This window comes from Cygnus olor, chromosome 1 (assembly GCF_009769625.2).
Source record: "Cygnus olor isolate bCygOlo1 chromosome 1, bCygOlo1.pri.v2, whole genome shotgun sequence".
Lineage (NCBI taxonomy): Eukaryota > Metazoa > Chordata > Aves > Anseriformes > Anatidae > Cygnus > Cygnus olor.
Window position 1 is genome coordinate 190,310,400 of NC_049169.1, and position 16,438 is coordinate 190,326,837.

General features: G+C 45.1%; 1 protein-coding gene across 7 annotated transcripts in view; it reads left to right on the forward strand.

Annotated features, from left to right (window-relative positions):
- The window catches only part of LATS2 (large tumor suppressor kinase 2), a 46,530-nt gene that overhangs the window by 24,980 nt on the left and 5,112 nt on the right, over positions 1–16,438 (forward strand). For 4 of the 7 annotated variants that reach the window (XM_040544019.1, XM_040544018.1, XM_040544021.1 and 1 more), the window contains exons 3-5: positions 8,111–8,243; positions 11,844–13,381; positions 15,411–15,993. In XM_040544019.1, the coding sequence (XP_040399953.1) occupies positions 8,111–8,243; positions 11,844–13,381; positions 15,411–15,993 (2,254 nt within the window). Of the gene's footprint in view, positions 1–687; positions 800–8,110; positions 8,244–11,843; positions 13,382–15,410; positions 15,994–16,438 lie in introns of all 7 variants that reach the window. The other 3 variants (XM_040544022.1, XM_040544024.1, XM_040544023.1) reach the window with 1 other exon arrangement.

Genomic DNA, 16,438 nt, shown 5'->3' on the forward strand with positions numbered 1-16,438 from the left:
GCAGTCACTTACAAAGGCTGCTCAGATAACATAATTTGGCCTGAGACTGTAGGATTTCTGACTTAGCACCTAACACCACTTCTGGTTTGAGTTCCTTCTGCTCCAGTGCTGAGTAAAGATCAGGAGAGATTTGTAGATCCTTGTCTGTTTGTGAACCGGTCATGGGTCACTTGGTTGGGCTGAACTCTAAATAGTTTAAATAGCTCTCCAAAGAGCAGGCTTAGAGTAATGAGGAACAGCTATGGCTGGACATGTAATTGTTCTGGTTTAAATTAGAAATCTCTTTTAGGGTAGGACTCTTCCCTTGTCTATGCGTAGGGCTCGGTGCAGTGCAGGAGGCTTTGGGTGCCATGACACCGGCCTTCTACCACCATCTCTTTAGCCACAGAAGTGTTTTTGGCAAGGCCAGGTGGGGACGGGGGAAGGACAGTGCTTGGTCATGGCCCTCAGGTCTGTCGACCAAGCCGCCTCTGCAGCGGGGCCGGCTGCTTTCCCCCTTCCACCCACACCTGCCTCCTGCTCGGGATACAACAGCTCAGCTCTGTTCTTGCTTCTAGCCTGTTTGGCAGAAAGAGTGGGGGGGAAAGTGATATTCATGGTAGCTTTTGATTATTCTCACTCCCTTTTCATTGTTGTTAGTGCCGTGGTCGCTTTCCTTGCCTGATTTTGGTTATTCTTTCGTGGCAGTTGGGCTTCATGCAACGTGCTGATTTGTTTCTTGGGGCAGGACCTTTTCGGTTCCCTGCAGACCTTCCCCATTCCAAGTCCTTCCCATGCTACCAGAAATGCTGTACTAAATGTAAGTGTAAACTACTTGTCTTGTCTGATGGGCAACAGAAAAGCCTTCTTTCTTCGTGAAAGAACGTGTAGTGTCTGTTAAAGTGTCTTTTAAAGCCTTTCAAAGGGCTCCCAGGCTTACCTGACGTTAAATTAGTATTGACAAACTCACATACGTGCACTCATTATATGACGTGCCCATGTGCTTATACATAAACACACACTCAGACATTAGCAGGAGCTATCTGATTAAATCTGATAGGATTTGAGAATTGACACCACGGTATGTGTGCGTTTTTTCTCGAAACAGATTGGATCTCTTTAATAGTTCAGCAGAGCTCCTTGAAGTGTTTACATGTGCGCTCTTTGTCTGGAGCTGCCTTGTTATAAATACTCCGTTTTACAAGCATTTGTTTGGAAGTATGTTGAGCAGCCATGCTTGGTGCGCTTCCAAATGTCTTAACTTGGGGACCTTGGGCTGGCTTAGAGCCCGAAGCTCGTATCTCTCCTGCTCACACGAAGAGCCATATTTGCCCAGCTCGCGGAGAGCGAGGGCTGCAGCGTGAAATGGCGGCGGCCTCACACAGCCAGTGGCCAGGAGCTGCCGGGGGAGCGAGCCCTGTGGTGCAGGTAAAACGCCAATGTCATGTGCTCCTACCTGATGCGAGCCGCACTGTGTTTAAAAAAAAGTATTTGGATGCAGTTGCTGTCTTTTGAGGCACCTGCTAGGGAGCTATGTCGTTTTTCCAGTTACTGTCTCAGTTCTTGTTGCTTTCCTTTTATGTTTTTGTTTTTTAATAGAATCGTTTTGGCTGGAAAAGACCTCTACAGTTACCAAGTGCAACTGTTAACCTAGCACTGCCAAGTCTTCCACTAAACCATGTCCCTAAGCACCACATCCACCCATCTCGTGAATCCCTCCAGGGATGGTGACTCAACCACTTCCCTAGGCAGCCTGTTCCAATGCCTCACAACACTTTCAGTGAAGAAATGTCTCCTATTTTCCAACCTGAACCTCCCCTGGCACGACTTGAGGCCATTCCCTCTAGTCCTATCAGTAGTTACCTGTGAGAAGAGGCCGACCCCCAGCTCCCTACAGCTTCCTTTCAGGTAGTTGCGGAGAGCAGTAAGGTCTCCCCTGAGCCTCCTCTTCCACAGACCAAACAGCCCCAGTTCCCTCAGCCGCTCCTCACAGGACTTGTGTTCCAGGCCCTTCTCTGGACATGCTCCAGGGCCTCGATGTCCTTCTTGTAGTGAGGGGCCCAAAGCTGAACACAGCACTCGAGGTGCGGCCTCACCAGAGCAGAGTACAGGGGGACGATCACCTCCCTGCTCCTGCTGGCCCCACCATTTCTGATACAAGCCAGGATGCTGTTGGCCTTCTGGCCGCTTGAGCACAGAGCTGGCACACATTCAGCTGGCCATCAACTAACACCCCCAGGGCCCTTTCCTCTGCACAGCTTTCCAGCCACTCTTTCCCCAGCCTGTAGCACTTGGGGTTGTTGTGCCCCAAGTGCAGGACCCAGCACTTAGCCTTCTTCAACTTCAACAATCTTATCTCTTGCCCTTTCTAAGTTGTTGAGGATATTATGATGACTGTTCTTTTTAAGCGTACCCTGCTGCTAAGTCTATAGATCAGGTTTTTTTCATTTGGAACAACTTAACTAGCTTTGATTAGTCATGATCTTAAGGAAAAACAGCTGGGGAAAAAAACAGTGGAGGAGTGTCATGATGATTGTCTTATTTTTTCTTTTTCTGTAATAGTTCTGAAAGAATGCTGTGTATTAGCTGTAGGGCTAGTAAAACACAGAAACTAACTACTACAAAAACTTGATAAATTTCAAATGTTTTTATTTGTCTTGTTTGCATTTTAATCTTCCAGAGCTGTTTTAAATCTGGAAAGATGCTGGAAACATTTTGAACAGCTATTATTTTGATCATCAAAAGATGCTTCTCAATCTCCAAATTACTTTTGTTTAATTTTACCTCATTCCTTCCATTAGCCACACTAAATGTGCCGTGTCCTGTGGCTTAGAGGATTAAGGTAATCTTCCAGAGCTGGTCTGTGGTGGTGGCAACACGAGGGTTTCTGTCCTGGGACCCAGGAGCACTGATGCGTTAGTTGGCCAGCATCTTTTTTGCTTCCTACTCCAGGCTGAATCTTTTGAGCATATTTCCTTGCTTGAATCCAGGAGCACAAAGGGCAGAGGCCTGCAAGCAAGATCTACAAGCCATGATTAAAGCCCTGAGCTCAAACTTCTCGTGCTGAAATCACCAAAGACAAAGAATGGCTTTACCTCAAGGGTAACTTCACCACCGTGTGCATCTCACCTAGAGCGCTGTGTGCAGCTCTTAGCAAAAACCACCTTGCAGTCTGATCCTTGTTGATACAGAAAAGGGTCACTGCAGCGATAAGGAGAATGAAGAGCCTGTTTTACAAGAGAAAGCTAAAGGAATGTGGGCTGTTTAGCCCAGGAGGCCAAACAGCAGCCCTAAGGATGAAGGGGACTCCCTGTAGATAACAGCAGAGCTGTGGAAGTTTAGTTCCCTCTGCCTTTAGTTTAGATTGTTTTTAACTGACCGTGCATAATCAGAGGAGCTTATGTAGCCATCAGAGCAATGTAGCTTCAGAAGAGCTTTCTAACTAGAGCAGAGAGGGCAGAAAAACCTTAACTAGCCACGAGGTTCATTCCCCTTAGTTTCTGAATGGATTACGTGGTTTGTGAAAGGACTGAGTGATCTTGCGTTAAACAAACAGGCACTCAGAAGGTCTTTGCCTGTGCTGTTTTCCTCCTGCTTCTTTGATATTTTAAAACTGAGGAGCTCTAATGATTCTCAGGACAGCTCTTTAGTCATGTGTCTGGAATATTTTAATTGGGATTTTAGGTACACATAGGGATTTGTGGGCAAAATGGAGCCTCTCGTACTGGCAGCCTGAAGTCAAGCAAAACAGTAGACAAAGTGTTCGACTAGAGAATAATTACAGCTAGGGAATATTAAAAAACACAGTTCTCTATTCTGTGGGGCAGCAGTGATCCCAACGAGGCGTATTGTACACATAATTTCCTGAATTTCTTGGGTTTTGCATGTTTAAAATCATGAATGAAATTTCCTACAATGGCGGACTATCTCTGAGAGGTTCGTAATCAATTCTGGATCATCTCTTCTGGCATGAGCCTTAGTTTTCTCCCTTCCGGAGGGAACCTGTATCTGTTTCCTGCATCTGTTGCCCATCCTCCGTTGTGAATGGAAAGCAAGCAATTAATTTTTTCTGTTGTTGTTAGCAATTAATTGCCCTTGCCAAATCTTTGGAGGACCTATTGTCTCCTTCAGACACAATGTTCTTGGGAAAAAGTCTTTGCTTATTGTAACCTCTTGTGCAATCTTCCCTTGGATGATAAATCCATCTTGGCAACTGGGAGCTTTCTGAATGAAAAATGTTGCTGGACAACCCTGGAGTACAGCAAGAACGCCTGCCGCTGCCAGCGCTGGTGGAGAACAGCCAGGCAGGAGGGTAAAACGGGGAAAGCCTTTCACGTCGCCTCCGGGGCGAGAGGGAGCCTGTATGTGCACACATCCAGCTAGCTGTTTACCATCAAACAAGGATTCTCCCTGGTGAGCAGCTGAGCCTCAAAGGTGGCTTTCCTTCTAGCGACACCTTGAAATGTCTTGGCGAGCTGCCTTCCACCAGAGCAGGGATGGGGAAACTGCTGAGTGTGTCGACCGTGCAGCGCTCTGCTGCAGGCACTGGCTGGGGAGCAGCCCCTCTCCCCTTTTTCTCTGCGAACCCACAAAACTGGGATCCTGCAGAGTTGCCTCAGTCCACAAAAAACTGAGAGTCTCTGCATTGGTGTTCTTGGCCTGACACTGCTTTTCCATCTGATCTGTCCAGAACCACAGCTGCCCACTGAAACCTCATTTTTAATAGTGCAGCTGTCACGTTAATTATAAAATTAGAGGTATCTGTAAAAGCACACTTTCCAATTGTAGTTTTTTCTTCACTTTTTTTTTTTTTCCTCCACCAACAGCTAGCAGGATCTGGAAGCAAAAAGGTGCCTGAACTGCCTGCGTAGAGATGTTTGAATCCTCTGAGGGGAATACACAGAATGCGAAGAATGAGCCGGGGCCGGGAGCGCTCTGTTCCCTCGCGGTTTGTGCGCGCTGCCAGGGGCTTGTGTTCTGCTTGGAGCCTGACAGCTGGCCGCGGGCTGAGCCCAACGCAGCCAGCGGGCAGCCTGCTCCAACCACGCTGCGGCTGACAGCATTTGGCCCGGTGAAAAGGAAACCAGCAGGGACAGAGGGCCTGATGCAGTACCTTGCACTTAATGGAAATCTCTGTCGACCTCAGTGGGAACTGGATTTGATCCTGTGCCTGCTTGAATGTTTTGGCGTTGGATATGGCTCCAAGTGGATCTTTTTTTTTTTTTTCCATGCCTCATTTCTGGTCTATTCCTCCTCCCGTTTCTAAAATGCACTCACCTTAGAGTGGTGTAGCATCAAGGCAGCCCTGGCTGTGGCAGTGCAGCTGTGCACGTTCATCCTTGCCCAGTGTCTGTCCTGTTGTTTCCCTGTTCTATCACCTACAGGATCAGTTTGCAACTCAGCATTGATTTCTCTCCTTCTTGAGCCCATTCTGCTGCTTCTCACAAACACCCTCCGTCTGACTCAAGTCTCTGCCCTCAACCTCCAGCTCTCCCATGAGTGTAATTGCTGACACTGTTTAATCCATCTTCTGCACTCCTTCCGCTACCTTAAACCAGGCTTTATATCGATTTCCATAAATTCCTGTGTTGTTGGTTTTTTTTTGGTGGTGGTGGTGGTTTTTTTTGGTTGCTCTCCCTTTTCTTAGAGGTGAGGCAAGGCTTTGGGGAAGCAGTGTCACAAACAAGGGTTATTTGTCTCATCCTGTTTATGGAGGGGAAAGGCCAAAGCTATGGGATTTGGGGAACACAGGTGTTCTTTTGAACCACAAAAAAAAACTTGCTTACGTTTTTTCAGCAGTAACATTAAGTGCCAAGCAAACAGGGTGGGCAATGAGGAGACGCTTCTGAGAGCGGGCTCACGGAGACAAGAGGCTGAGAGCTGGGTCCAGGGCTGCTGTCTGCACCGAGGGCTTGCAGGGGTGGGGTTGTCGGTGGCACATCTGCTGCTCCTGAGCTCTTACCAGCTCTCTGAGGTTATCACACAGCCCTGAGATGTCCTGGGCTTTTCCCCTCCCTTTGTTCCCCCAGAAGTTCACATCTGAAGCCCCATCACATCTGCTGAAGGTTGGACGTGCAGCTTTGAGTGGAGCCATTTCAATGCTGCTGTTCTGGCAGTAGCAATGGCAAAAGGTGAGAACAGTAGTGCCAATATAGGGGAAAGGTTTGTTTTCGGAGATAATACCACTATGGTGGTGATAAAAGGCAAACCTCTTTTAGGCTCGTTGAATTCTGTAGTACTAACACCCTTAAGAGGGGGAGAAGTGCGTTGTGTGGGCTGGTTTAGTAATCATTTAGACGATTGTTTACCAAGCATGTATTCTCTTGGTACCCTGTTGTAGACAAAACCAAAGAAGACAACATCGAATCCAGCACATAGACCTCTCAGTTTTGCACATTGAGCATGTTTGATTTAGGAATGTGGTCTTGGGGGGCCAAGGCAAGATCCAGCTGGTGTAAATGGGCAGTGTGTGCTAGCAGCCCAGAGTCCCTCGACGATGAGAGTGCTGAGCACGAGGATGCGAATTTGCTAATGCTTTAGAAATGTATCCAGAAGAAGGAGGAAAAAAAAAGGGAAAAAAAAACATTGTGGGAAATTCTTTCCTTCATACATAATAGTTTTTGTTGATTTAAAATTGCCCTTAGTAATGTGTTGATGCCAGTGAAATAATTCAGCTATAGGAAATGTGAAACCAACTATTGCCTTTCTATGAATTATGAGTCATAAATTGTATGAAAAATATTCAAACTTGCTGTAGTTATTCCCCGAGCAGAACCTCTGAGTAATGGAGCAAATAGTGCCATTTTGGGGGTAGTGGGAGGGGGCTGAGCTAAGTGGAGCGAAATGCCAAGTGCCAGCACGTGGCTCCGTGCGAAGTGTGAGTTGGTGACATCTGAGATGCTCCCCTCCTGCTAACAGCGCGTTGCACCGCGCGCAGTTTGCGGAAGCCAAGTTGTTCTCTGCTCCAGACGCCCTGGAAAAGGGGCACGCGTGCCAGGGCTACCTGCGTGCTCTGCCCCGGGGAGAGCTGAGTGTCTGTGCCAAGCCAGCCTCACATCTGCAAGCGAAGAAGGCACCGACTCCATCTGATTCAGCGCCCGTGGGCAGGTTGCAGTGACAGCATTCCCCTAGAAATGGCAAAAAAGTGGCAAGAAGATAGGATACTTGCAGGCAAGTCCTTGATGGTGACATTTATTTCATCCAACTTCAGCCAGCTAAGAGCTAAGTTCAAATTAGTCCTCTGATCTTCTGTCACCAAAGGTCAGTTTGTCTCCTGTGAGATCTATTTTATCAATTGCCTTCTGGAGTAACTATGGCAAGGTTCTCAGCAACTACTTTAAGCTAGTTAATCTAGCTGAGATGGCTGAAGTTCAGTGAGATGAATTCAGCATTCAAGCCCCAGAATTTCAATTTCTCCATCTCAGAAAAGACCGTGCAGCCTTGGGAGGATTTGTGAATTTTACTTTCCAGCCAGAGGCTCGAGTCATTGTTGAAAACTATTCCGTATACCTAAGCCATAAGTAAATGTATAAACAAACTCCAGGAGAGTGAATTCCTGGCTGTAGACCAGGGGACGGTAATAGTGTTGTGATGGAGTAGGTCAACTGGAGTATTCATTTTTGCACCGGTTTTAGTTTTTGCGTTGTGTCTGGCACCACATTATTTTTGCAGTCTTCCCCCATTGGCCCTAAATGGGGCCAGGATTTGCTCAGGAGAAAATTTTGCAGCATTTAGGAAGTTTGAAGTTGTGCTTACTGCATAGAGACGCAGGTGTGGCTGAGATGCTCTCAAATACCAAAAGCTGAGTAGTTCGCTCTGTTTCACCCTAATTCAAATTACAGTGCCTTTCCCAGATCTGACCCAAGTTTATTTTAAGGATTCTTAAAGCACAGGTTTCAGTTTGATACTTGTTGAGTTACGAGAATGTGGGTAGGCGGAGTTATTTTTTTAATTTTTGAGTTGTATAAAGCATACAGATGTTTTCAAAATACGAGTCCATGTGGCTTCAGGCAGCTGTTATCTGGTGGGAGTTACAAAATGTTCCTATAAATGTAAGAAAGCTTGCTGCTTTGTAGCCTGCAGTGCTTGGGTTTGGTCTGAATGCAATTCAACTCTTGTTTGTCTTGTGCAGGAGATGGCTGTCCGAGCACTGAAGCAGACGGGTAGCAGGAGTATTGAAGCAGCTCTGGAGTATATCAGCAAGATGGGCTACTTGGATCCTAGAAACGAACAGATAGTGCGTGTAATTAAGCAGACCTCACCAGGTAAGCATGAACTTTTCTTTAAATTGTGTTCTTTTTTGCAAGTAAGCCAGTTTTCAAAGTAGACTTGTTTGAAGAAGGGGATCAGCATCATTTCGTAGCAGTCTCATAGGAGGCCGGTTATATGAAGATTACCCTGCAAGCTGAACACCGCTCACTTGCATCACAGCAGTTGTCCACGTGCACCTTGTTCTCCACCTTACTAACTCAAAGCTAGTTATCCGTCAGTGCAAGTCATCTCAACCATCCCAAATTCACCACAAGGTGAAAGCTTGTGCGTAGGTAATGGCAGTGAGTTGTGAGATAGGTCACTTCCCAGGAGCTCATTCACGTTAACATCGGTGTAAGTACACTGTGAAAACACCTCAGGCCAAGATGGCAGAAGCTGTCCACTCATCCTTGCTAGTCTACAGCTCTGTTTCACGTAAATTAAACGGGAGGATGTGGGCTCTGCATGTGCCTGAGCACAAACATCAGACCATAGCAGACAACAGGCCTCCGAGGGTTGTTTCCATTCAGATGTTAGGGCTTGTGGCATGTTAGAAGGCTTTTGATCTGTAATGGGGATACATTCTAGCTCAGATAGCTTGTTACTTTTCTTTCAGTTTCAGAAGATGGCCAAGCAAACAACTGCCCTCTGGCTGGCTGAGCCTGCGCAATACAAAGTAGTGTTATGTGCTGCAGAGGGGTTAGTGGGAGAAGGGTTGGGTGTGTTGGGGAGCTGCTGTCACGAGCATGTTCTGTTGGACATGCTCAGCTGCTCTTTCTACCAGCCTTAGTCATTTCCTAGAGTTTTACCCTGCAGGATGTCCACCTGACAGAAGTAGCAGTACTGGCCAGGTTTGGTATTTGCAGAGCTTTTCTGTAATACATGCACAAATGTGGCCTCAACAGGGCTTTAAGGAGGAGTTAAAGTAACAGAGTATGTCAACTATATTTTGCTTTATATTATAAAGGCTTTATTCCTTTAAGTAAGTGAAAGAACACACCCAGTCCTAAAGAAGAGACATTTCCTTTGAAAGGGTTGAAAAATCTTTCCAGGCAGAAGCTTTAATTGTTCAGTTATATTTCGTTTGTGTTTGTTTTTGCTTTCTTAATATTCCAATGCATACAACTGTTTTGAGTACTTAAAAATCTGCATTTATTTTTAGGGTACATAAAACATAAACATCAAACAATTAACGTTTGCTTGCTTGAGGTGCAGTAGAGTCATGTTAATTTGTTAGGTGTTGTATTGTTCGTGCTAGGATAGCACAGGTCTCCTGCACTTGATTTGGAAGCATATAATGCTATCTGGTAACTTTTCATTTGCAGTTTGAGAATTTAAAACATGCTTTTGAATTCCATATATTGACCTGTGGAAATAGATTTTCAAATTACTCATTTTAGTCCTGTTTTAACTTTAAAGCTAACAAGAGTTTTAGCATACTGGCAAGACTTAAATAAAACTTAACAGATATTACAGTTGGACAGAGACTATGTATAAAACCAGTTCATCTGATGGGTATAGTTGATGAATCTTACAGAATACACTCTGATCTAAAATGCTTCACTTCAGAGATAGTTGCAAGAGTTGTGTTGAACAGGAAGGGGGTGGGATCATCTGCAACTATTACCTTAAAGGAGGTACAATTACCTTAATGTCTAAAATTAGATCTGTCTAATATATCCAAAATTGTAGTTACCTAAATATCTACGGTTACCTTAAAGGAGGATGTGGCATAATGGGGATTGGGCTCTTCCCCTAACACCAAGTGATAAGAAAATGGAAATGGCCTCAGGTTATGCCAGGGGAGGTTTAGGTTGGATATTAGGAGAAATTTATTTACTGGAAGGGTTGTGGGGTATTGGAATAGGCTGCCCAAGGAAGTGGTTGAGTCACCATCCCTGGAGGTCTTCAAGAAACGTGCAGATGTAGAACTCAGTAGCATGGTTCAGTGGCGGACTTGTCAGTACTAGGTTAAAGGTTGGACTAGATGATCTTAGAGGTCTTCTCTGACCTGAATGATCCTATGATTCTATACCATGGTTGGTATCTTCACAGTTCCAAATATTCCTCAGCCAGACTAGGGCAGACTTGCTGCTACACAAATCCAGGAGGCGGAGGTCAGACCTCTCTTGACATCAGTAAGATACCTTGCACAGCTGAAGTATGCATCCCAGAGGAGGGCAGACATTGCTGCTGCTTTCCTTCATAGCTCTGACAAAGTCAGTTTATCCCAAGGCTCACTGTGAATCCTATTGACAGAGATGACAAATGGGTGATACGGCTGTCTCCCGTGTCCAGACCAGAGCAGCCACTTCTTGGGATGCTTTGCGTTGCCACAGCCTTATCAGTGCACCTCTTTGTGTCTCAACAGATCAGCTTCCAGGGAGCAGTTATAGGTACAGCCTTGGTAACAATGGCCTTGTGTTATCATAGGAAAAATTGCTGCTGCTTAAGAAATTGTTGTTCTTTCAAGATTTCACCTGAAAGAACATTGATAATTCGTCCAACTTGATTTCATTTCAAGACATTGCATTGTTTAGGAAAGTGTCATTTAGTATGGGGACAGCTTCTTCAGCGTGCAGAAATGGTGCAGAGACCTGTCTTAGTGAAGTGCGAGCTCCTGTGACCATGTATATAGTAGGGCTTGTAAGTATGCAGAGACGTGCTGTAGTGGAAATAGCTGGAAAAGCTTGCAGTTCAGCGTTCAAGTTCTTGTCTTGAGGGCCTTGTGAAGGTTTTAAAAGAAAGTTGTTTAGGTGTACGTGGGTCAAGTCCTGTGATTCATGAAAGCTGAAGAACCAGAGGGGGGAACAGCACAGGGGCAGCACAGAGTGTCTCCCTGTCTGTTTAGCACAGCCAGTGCTTTCTACGCCTGTAATTTGTCCGTAGATGAAAGAACTGACAAAAAGTGCCCTTAGAACATCCAGCGTAGGAATGCTGCTATCTTGTCCCTGCATATTCTTCAAGCTTCCCAACAGGAGGCAGATAAGTCATAGGAGGGGACACTCTGTGCCCAGCACGTTGGGAAAAAGACAGGATAAGCTGCATGATGCCATCGTTGTAAATGAAAGGAAGCAAGGATTTTGAGAACGATGGAACCAAGACGCAAGCAGATCCCCAGCGTGAGCAGTGAGCTCACTGTGCAGAAGAGGTAGACTAATTCATTATAGTAATGTTGTCTTAAAGTTGTACTGACAGTCATTCAGGGAGCTTTTTTTCTCCTGTTGGTGCTGTACTTAACCCCTGCTCTGTTGCTTCCTCCTCCTGTCTGTGAGTAATGACTGGTAACAGCGGTCCGGCTTTAAAAAATACAGGCTGCAGCGTAATATGATGATTTCACAGTACAGGAATTTGTGCTTCTATTTTCATGATTTGGTAGAACTCCCTGATGATTCCTGGCATGAGCAGTATTTTGGGCCAGTAGCTCGTTATCAGTAGTAATACTTGGCACCTATCACTTCAAATGTCCAGAGTGCTTAATTTAGGTTTTAGATTATTTCTTTTGTAACTCATATTCTAGGCTTTGTGTGTGTAAGGATGGATGGATGAGTAATGCAAAGTAATTGGTTCACCTGAATTGTTTCCTAACATTCTTCTGTGTTCTTTTTACAAAGGAAAGGGTATTGTGCCAAATAATGTAACCCGCAGGCCAAGCTTCGAAGGATCAAATGAATCTTTTCCGTCCTACCATCAGATCAGTAATGCAGCCTATGAAGGGACAGGCTTTGGAGCAGAAGGTACAAATATGCTAACTGAAGTTCCGAGGCCATACATGGACTATTTAATCTCAGCTTCGCAGCCTACGGCTATGAACGCTCCTGTACAGCGGCCCTCCGGAGTAGGCACGCACAGCACACCAACAAGCCATCAGCAGAAAACGTACCCTGCAAATATCGAGTCTTCTGTCATTAATTATCCCGTTGCTAATCACAGCAGCCCAGCCTTGCAGCTGCAGGCCTCCCATGGCTCCAACAGCCAACACTACAGTAGGCAGCACATGATGGTGCAGGGGGATGCCATGGGGTATGGTGTTCAGCGGAGTCCTTCCTTCCAAAACAAGATGCAGCAGGAGGGAGGATACGCCAACCTCCCAAATAAAGGGGCAGTTGTTCAAAATAACTCTGGTCATGCATTTCAGCAGGCACCGGCAAGCCTGTATATATCCCATTCTCATCACAAACAGGCAAGTCCTTCCTCTCATCAAATGCACGTGATATCCAGAGGTCCAGCATTTGCTAATGATTTTTCAGACAGTCCACCGCAAAATCTGTTAACTCCGTCTAGAAATAGCCTAAACATGGATCTCTACGACATGAACAATCCTCAAGTTCAGCAGTGGCAGGCAGCAACGCCGTCACGGCGAGATTCTTTACAAAACCCAGGAATAGAAACATCTCCACGGCAACACGTATCCTTCAGACCAGATGCCACAGTGCCGAGCAGAACAAACTCCTTCAACAACCATCAGCAGCAGCCCCAGGTGACCGTGTCGATAAGACAGGTTCCTCCAGGAAAACCCGATCCTTCGATTACATCTCCAAATACAATCACAGCGGTCACCTCTGCTCACATCCTCCAGCCAGTGAAGAGCATGCGAGTGATGAGACCCGAGCCTCAGACGGCGGTGGGACCTTCCCATCCTGGCTGGTTACCTGCACAGGCACCGGCTGTGGATGGCTTAGAGATCATGGAGCAGCACGTGCCAACTGTTGGAGCACCCAACGCCTATCAGCTGGAAGTGGAGTACGCTAACCAGGAGCTGCGGTGCCCGCCGCCACCCTATCCCAAGCATTTGTTGCTTCCCAGTAGCTCCGAGCAGTTCGATATCAACTGCTTGTGCATGGGTGTAGAGCAGACTCTCCGCGTAGTCCCCAACCCACCATGCAATAAGGCCGAGGAGAACAGCGAGCGAAATGACAAAAACAGCAAGAACGCTAAAGCTGAAAAACCCAGCAAGGATAAAAAGCAGATCCAGACGTCTCCGGTGCCCGTGAGAAAAAACGGCAAAGATGAGGAAAAGCGGGAATCCCGAATCAAGAGCTACTCGCCGTTTGCCTTCAAGTTCTACATGGAGCAGCATGTAGAAAATGTCATAAAGACCTACCAGCAGAAAATTAACAGAAGACTGCAGTTGGAGCAAGAAATGGCTAAAGTAATTCTTTTTTTTAAATAGTAAATCTAATGGGGTCAAATTATTCCTCTCACTTCAAAATGTATAAAGGTATTCAATACCTCCCTGTACCAGACTATTTCACTGAGAAGCCTGGATGCACATGTGGGAGGCTGTTTGAAAAACCTGAGAGAAGAAATAATATACCTTCATACCAGAAAAGTAAAATGAAGCAAAAACACCCTTAGTAGGAAAGTATTAGGTTTGCTTAGGAAAGAACTCAGAAGCCAGATTTGAGGCCAAGATAACACTGGCAATATCCAGCTCTTGCAAAACTCTGGAAAAGGTTTTCTCTTTGCTCCAGCTCTTCCTACCTATTCCATGATAGCAACTGCTTATTCACGAAAGCCACAGTTTAACTTGGCAGTAGATTTACTATGCCATATTTTCAGATGAATACTTGACTAAAAGTTGTCTGTTGAACACATGCTAGTAATAATATCATGGAAGTAACCATGTCTTGGCCAGCTTTAAACGGTCTTGGGACCCTTGCTGGAACTTGTTCTAGAAGCAGGTCTCAGACAGATGCACTTTGAGCAAGAGCTGCTTTTATGCCTAATGGTAGCACTCAAGCCCAAGCTGATTCCCTGATAGGGCGGTTTAAAACAAGGCTGCCAAGTTCTGATGGTTGCTCTGGCAGTTCTGTTTTAAATCTTTAAATGTGGATTTTTTTAATTATTTTTTTTATTTTTCTCAGGCATGACTAGAATATGACTAGTCTACTTTTGTATTTAAGGATAAGCTCTAAGGAAAGCTGTTATTAATGCATAATGGCTAATTAACTACCTGATCTTCCCTAGCACAGTCAGTTTCCAGAGCTGATTAATTTGATGCTCACGTTGCTCTAGAAAACTCGGCAATTCATTTGCTGAGGTTAAGATTAAATGAACGTGTCTCTAAAATCTCTTGAAAGGTCAATATATTTTAGTGACAGTTAATAGTTTGACCTCACCACAAGTATAGATGATGTTGCACTGCTTGGATTTAATGAATGTTTTCCTGAGATTGATGATCTCCAGAGAAGGAACCCAGCAGCTAATTGCATTAGTTCTTCTCTTTTCTGGCTCTTCAGCTCTCCTTCACTTCATAACTCAGTTCAACGATAAACACAAACAGCTCCTTCCCCTAGCAACCTCATCACTGGCTGCGGGAATGCACTGCGAACTCAGGAGATTTTGGCTATTTGAATATTGCATTATTCTAGAATTAACCAAGAACACAGCACAGTAATTATTTTACCTCACACTAATTATTTTACCTTAAAACAATAAACAATTCTTTATAAATGTAAGGAGAGTACCCCGATCTATAATAAAAACAGTACTATTAGTTTCGATTTGGCTTTTGCCTTCAGTCTGAAAATTCATCCTACCTGTTGTGCAAGTTTCTTCAGACCTCCCCCATCCTTTATTCATACAGATTTCATTTTTGTACTGTGTGGATTTTGCTGTGCAGTCTGGCTGCCCACATTCATCTTCAAAGGCCTAGACTACAGGTGTGAAATGAAAAATTCAATCAAAGTAGCAGCCTTGTGGGTGAATGCTTGGGTCTTTAGCCTGCTTTAGCCAGGATCGTGTGAGTTCCTCTGGAGAACCATTAATGAACAAAGTGGGCTACTGCATCTGGATTTCAGTTTAATTTGTGCTGCATTGTGCATATGTATGGTGGAGTGCGGTGGCAAAGTGCACAGTTGAAAGGTATAAACTAAACCCCGTGATCAGGTTTGTTCTGTTCTGTTCCCCTGACAGCATTGCCCCCTGCCTCTTAGCTCAGCAGAATGAGAGAGAAAGGGTAATCTTAGAGACAATGCAGGTAACCTGGTAGGGCAAATGAATTTGCAAGTATTTCAGAAATGCCTTGGCAGACAGACAAGAGATTATATCTCTCATGAGTATCTCTTTTCTGGTTCTTGGTTAATTTTTCTGAGACGTGTCTTGGGAATGCTGGTTCATTGTTCTGTTGCTGTGAATATAACCTCACTAGCTCTCGTGGTTTGCTTTCTCTTATCTAGGCAGGCCTTTGTGAAGCAGAACAGGAACAAATGAGGAAAATTCTCTACCAGAAGGAGTCCAACTACAACAGACTTAAAAGGGCCAAAATGGACAAATCTATGTTTGTGAAAATCAAGACTCTGGGTATTGGTGCGTTTGGAGAAGTGTGTCTGGCCTGCAAAGTGGATACCCATGCCCTTTATGCCATGAAAACTCTGCGAAAGAAAGATGTCCTGAACCGGAACCAGGTGGCTCACGTCAAGGCAGAAAGGGACATACTTGCTGAGGCAGACAATGAGTGGGTGGTTAAACTCTATTATTCCTTCCAAGATAAAGAGAACTTGTACTTTGTGATGGACTACATCCCTGGTGGGGATATGATGAGTCTGCTGATTCGGATGGAGGTCTTCCCAGAGCGTCTGGCCAGGTTTTATATTGCAGAGCTCACTTTGGCTATAGAGAGCGTGCACAAAATGGGATTTATTCATAGAGACATCAAGCCTGACAACATTCTGATAGACCTCGATGGACATATCAAACTGACAGACTTCGGACTCTGTACGGGATTCAGGTGGACTCACAATTCAAAATACTACCAGAAAGGTATTAGGCTTTATTTGCTCTGTTTATCCTGAAGTAGTTACCTCTTGGCAGAAATGTCAGGTGAATTACGGTGTGTTTGTCTCTGGCAATTAGTTTGTTTCTAGTCTTTTGTTTCCAGTGCTGTTCAAATCCCTGTCAGTAGTCTGGCTGACCGTTGCAGTAGCTGTACTTCTCAGTTCATTCTTGTTCAGAGGGGCTCTGATGGTGAAAGAAATTAATCACAGATTTAAAGTAATCCAGGCACCTTCTGTGCTTGCCATTGAGGGGTATTGGAGTCTATCAGTGAAAGTTTATACACAATTGCCATAGCTAATCTAAATATACTCCATTATTCTGTATCTCCCGTATGGCAGCGTGCTTCCCTGCACTGAGACAGAGACACTCCGCTGGTTAAGGAAAATCAGTTGTGAAGAAGAGGGCAGAAGTAATTGCCTTAGGTTTAAAG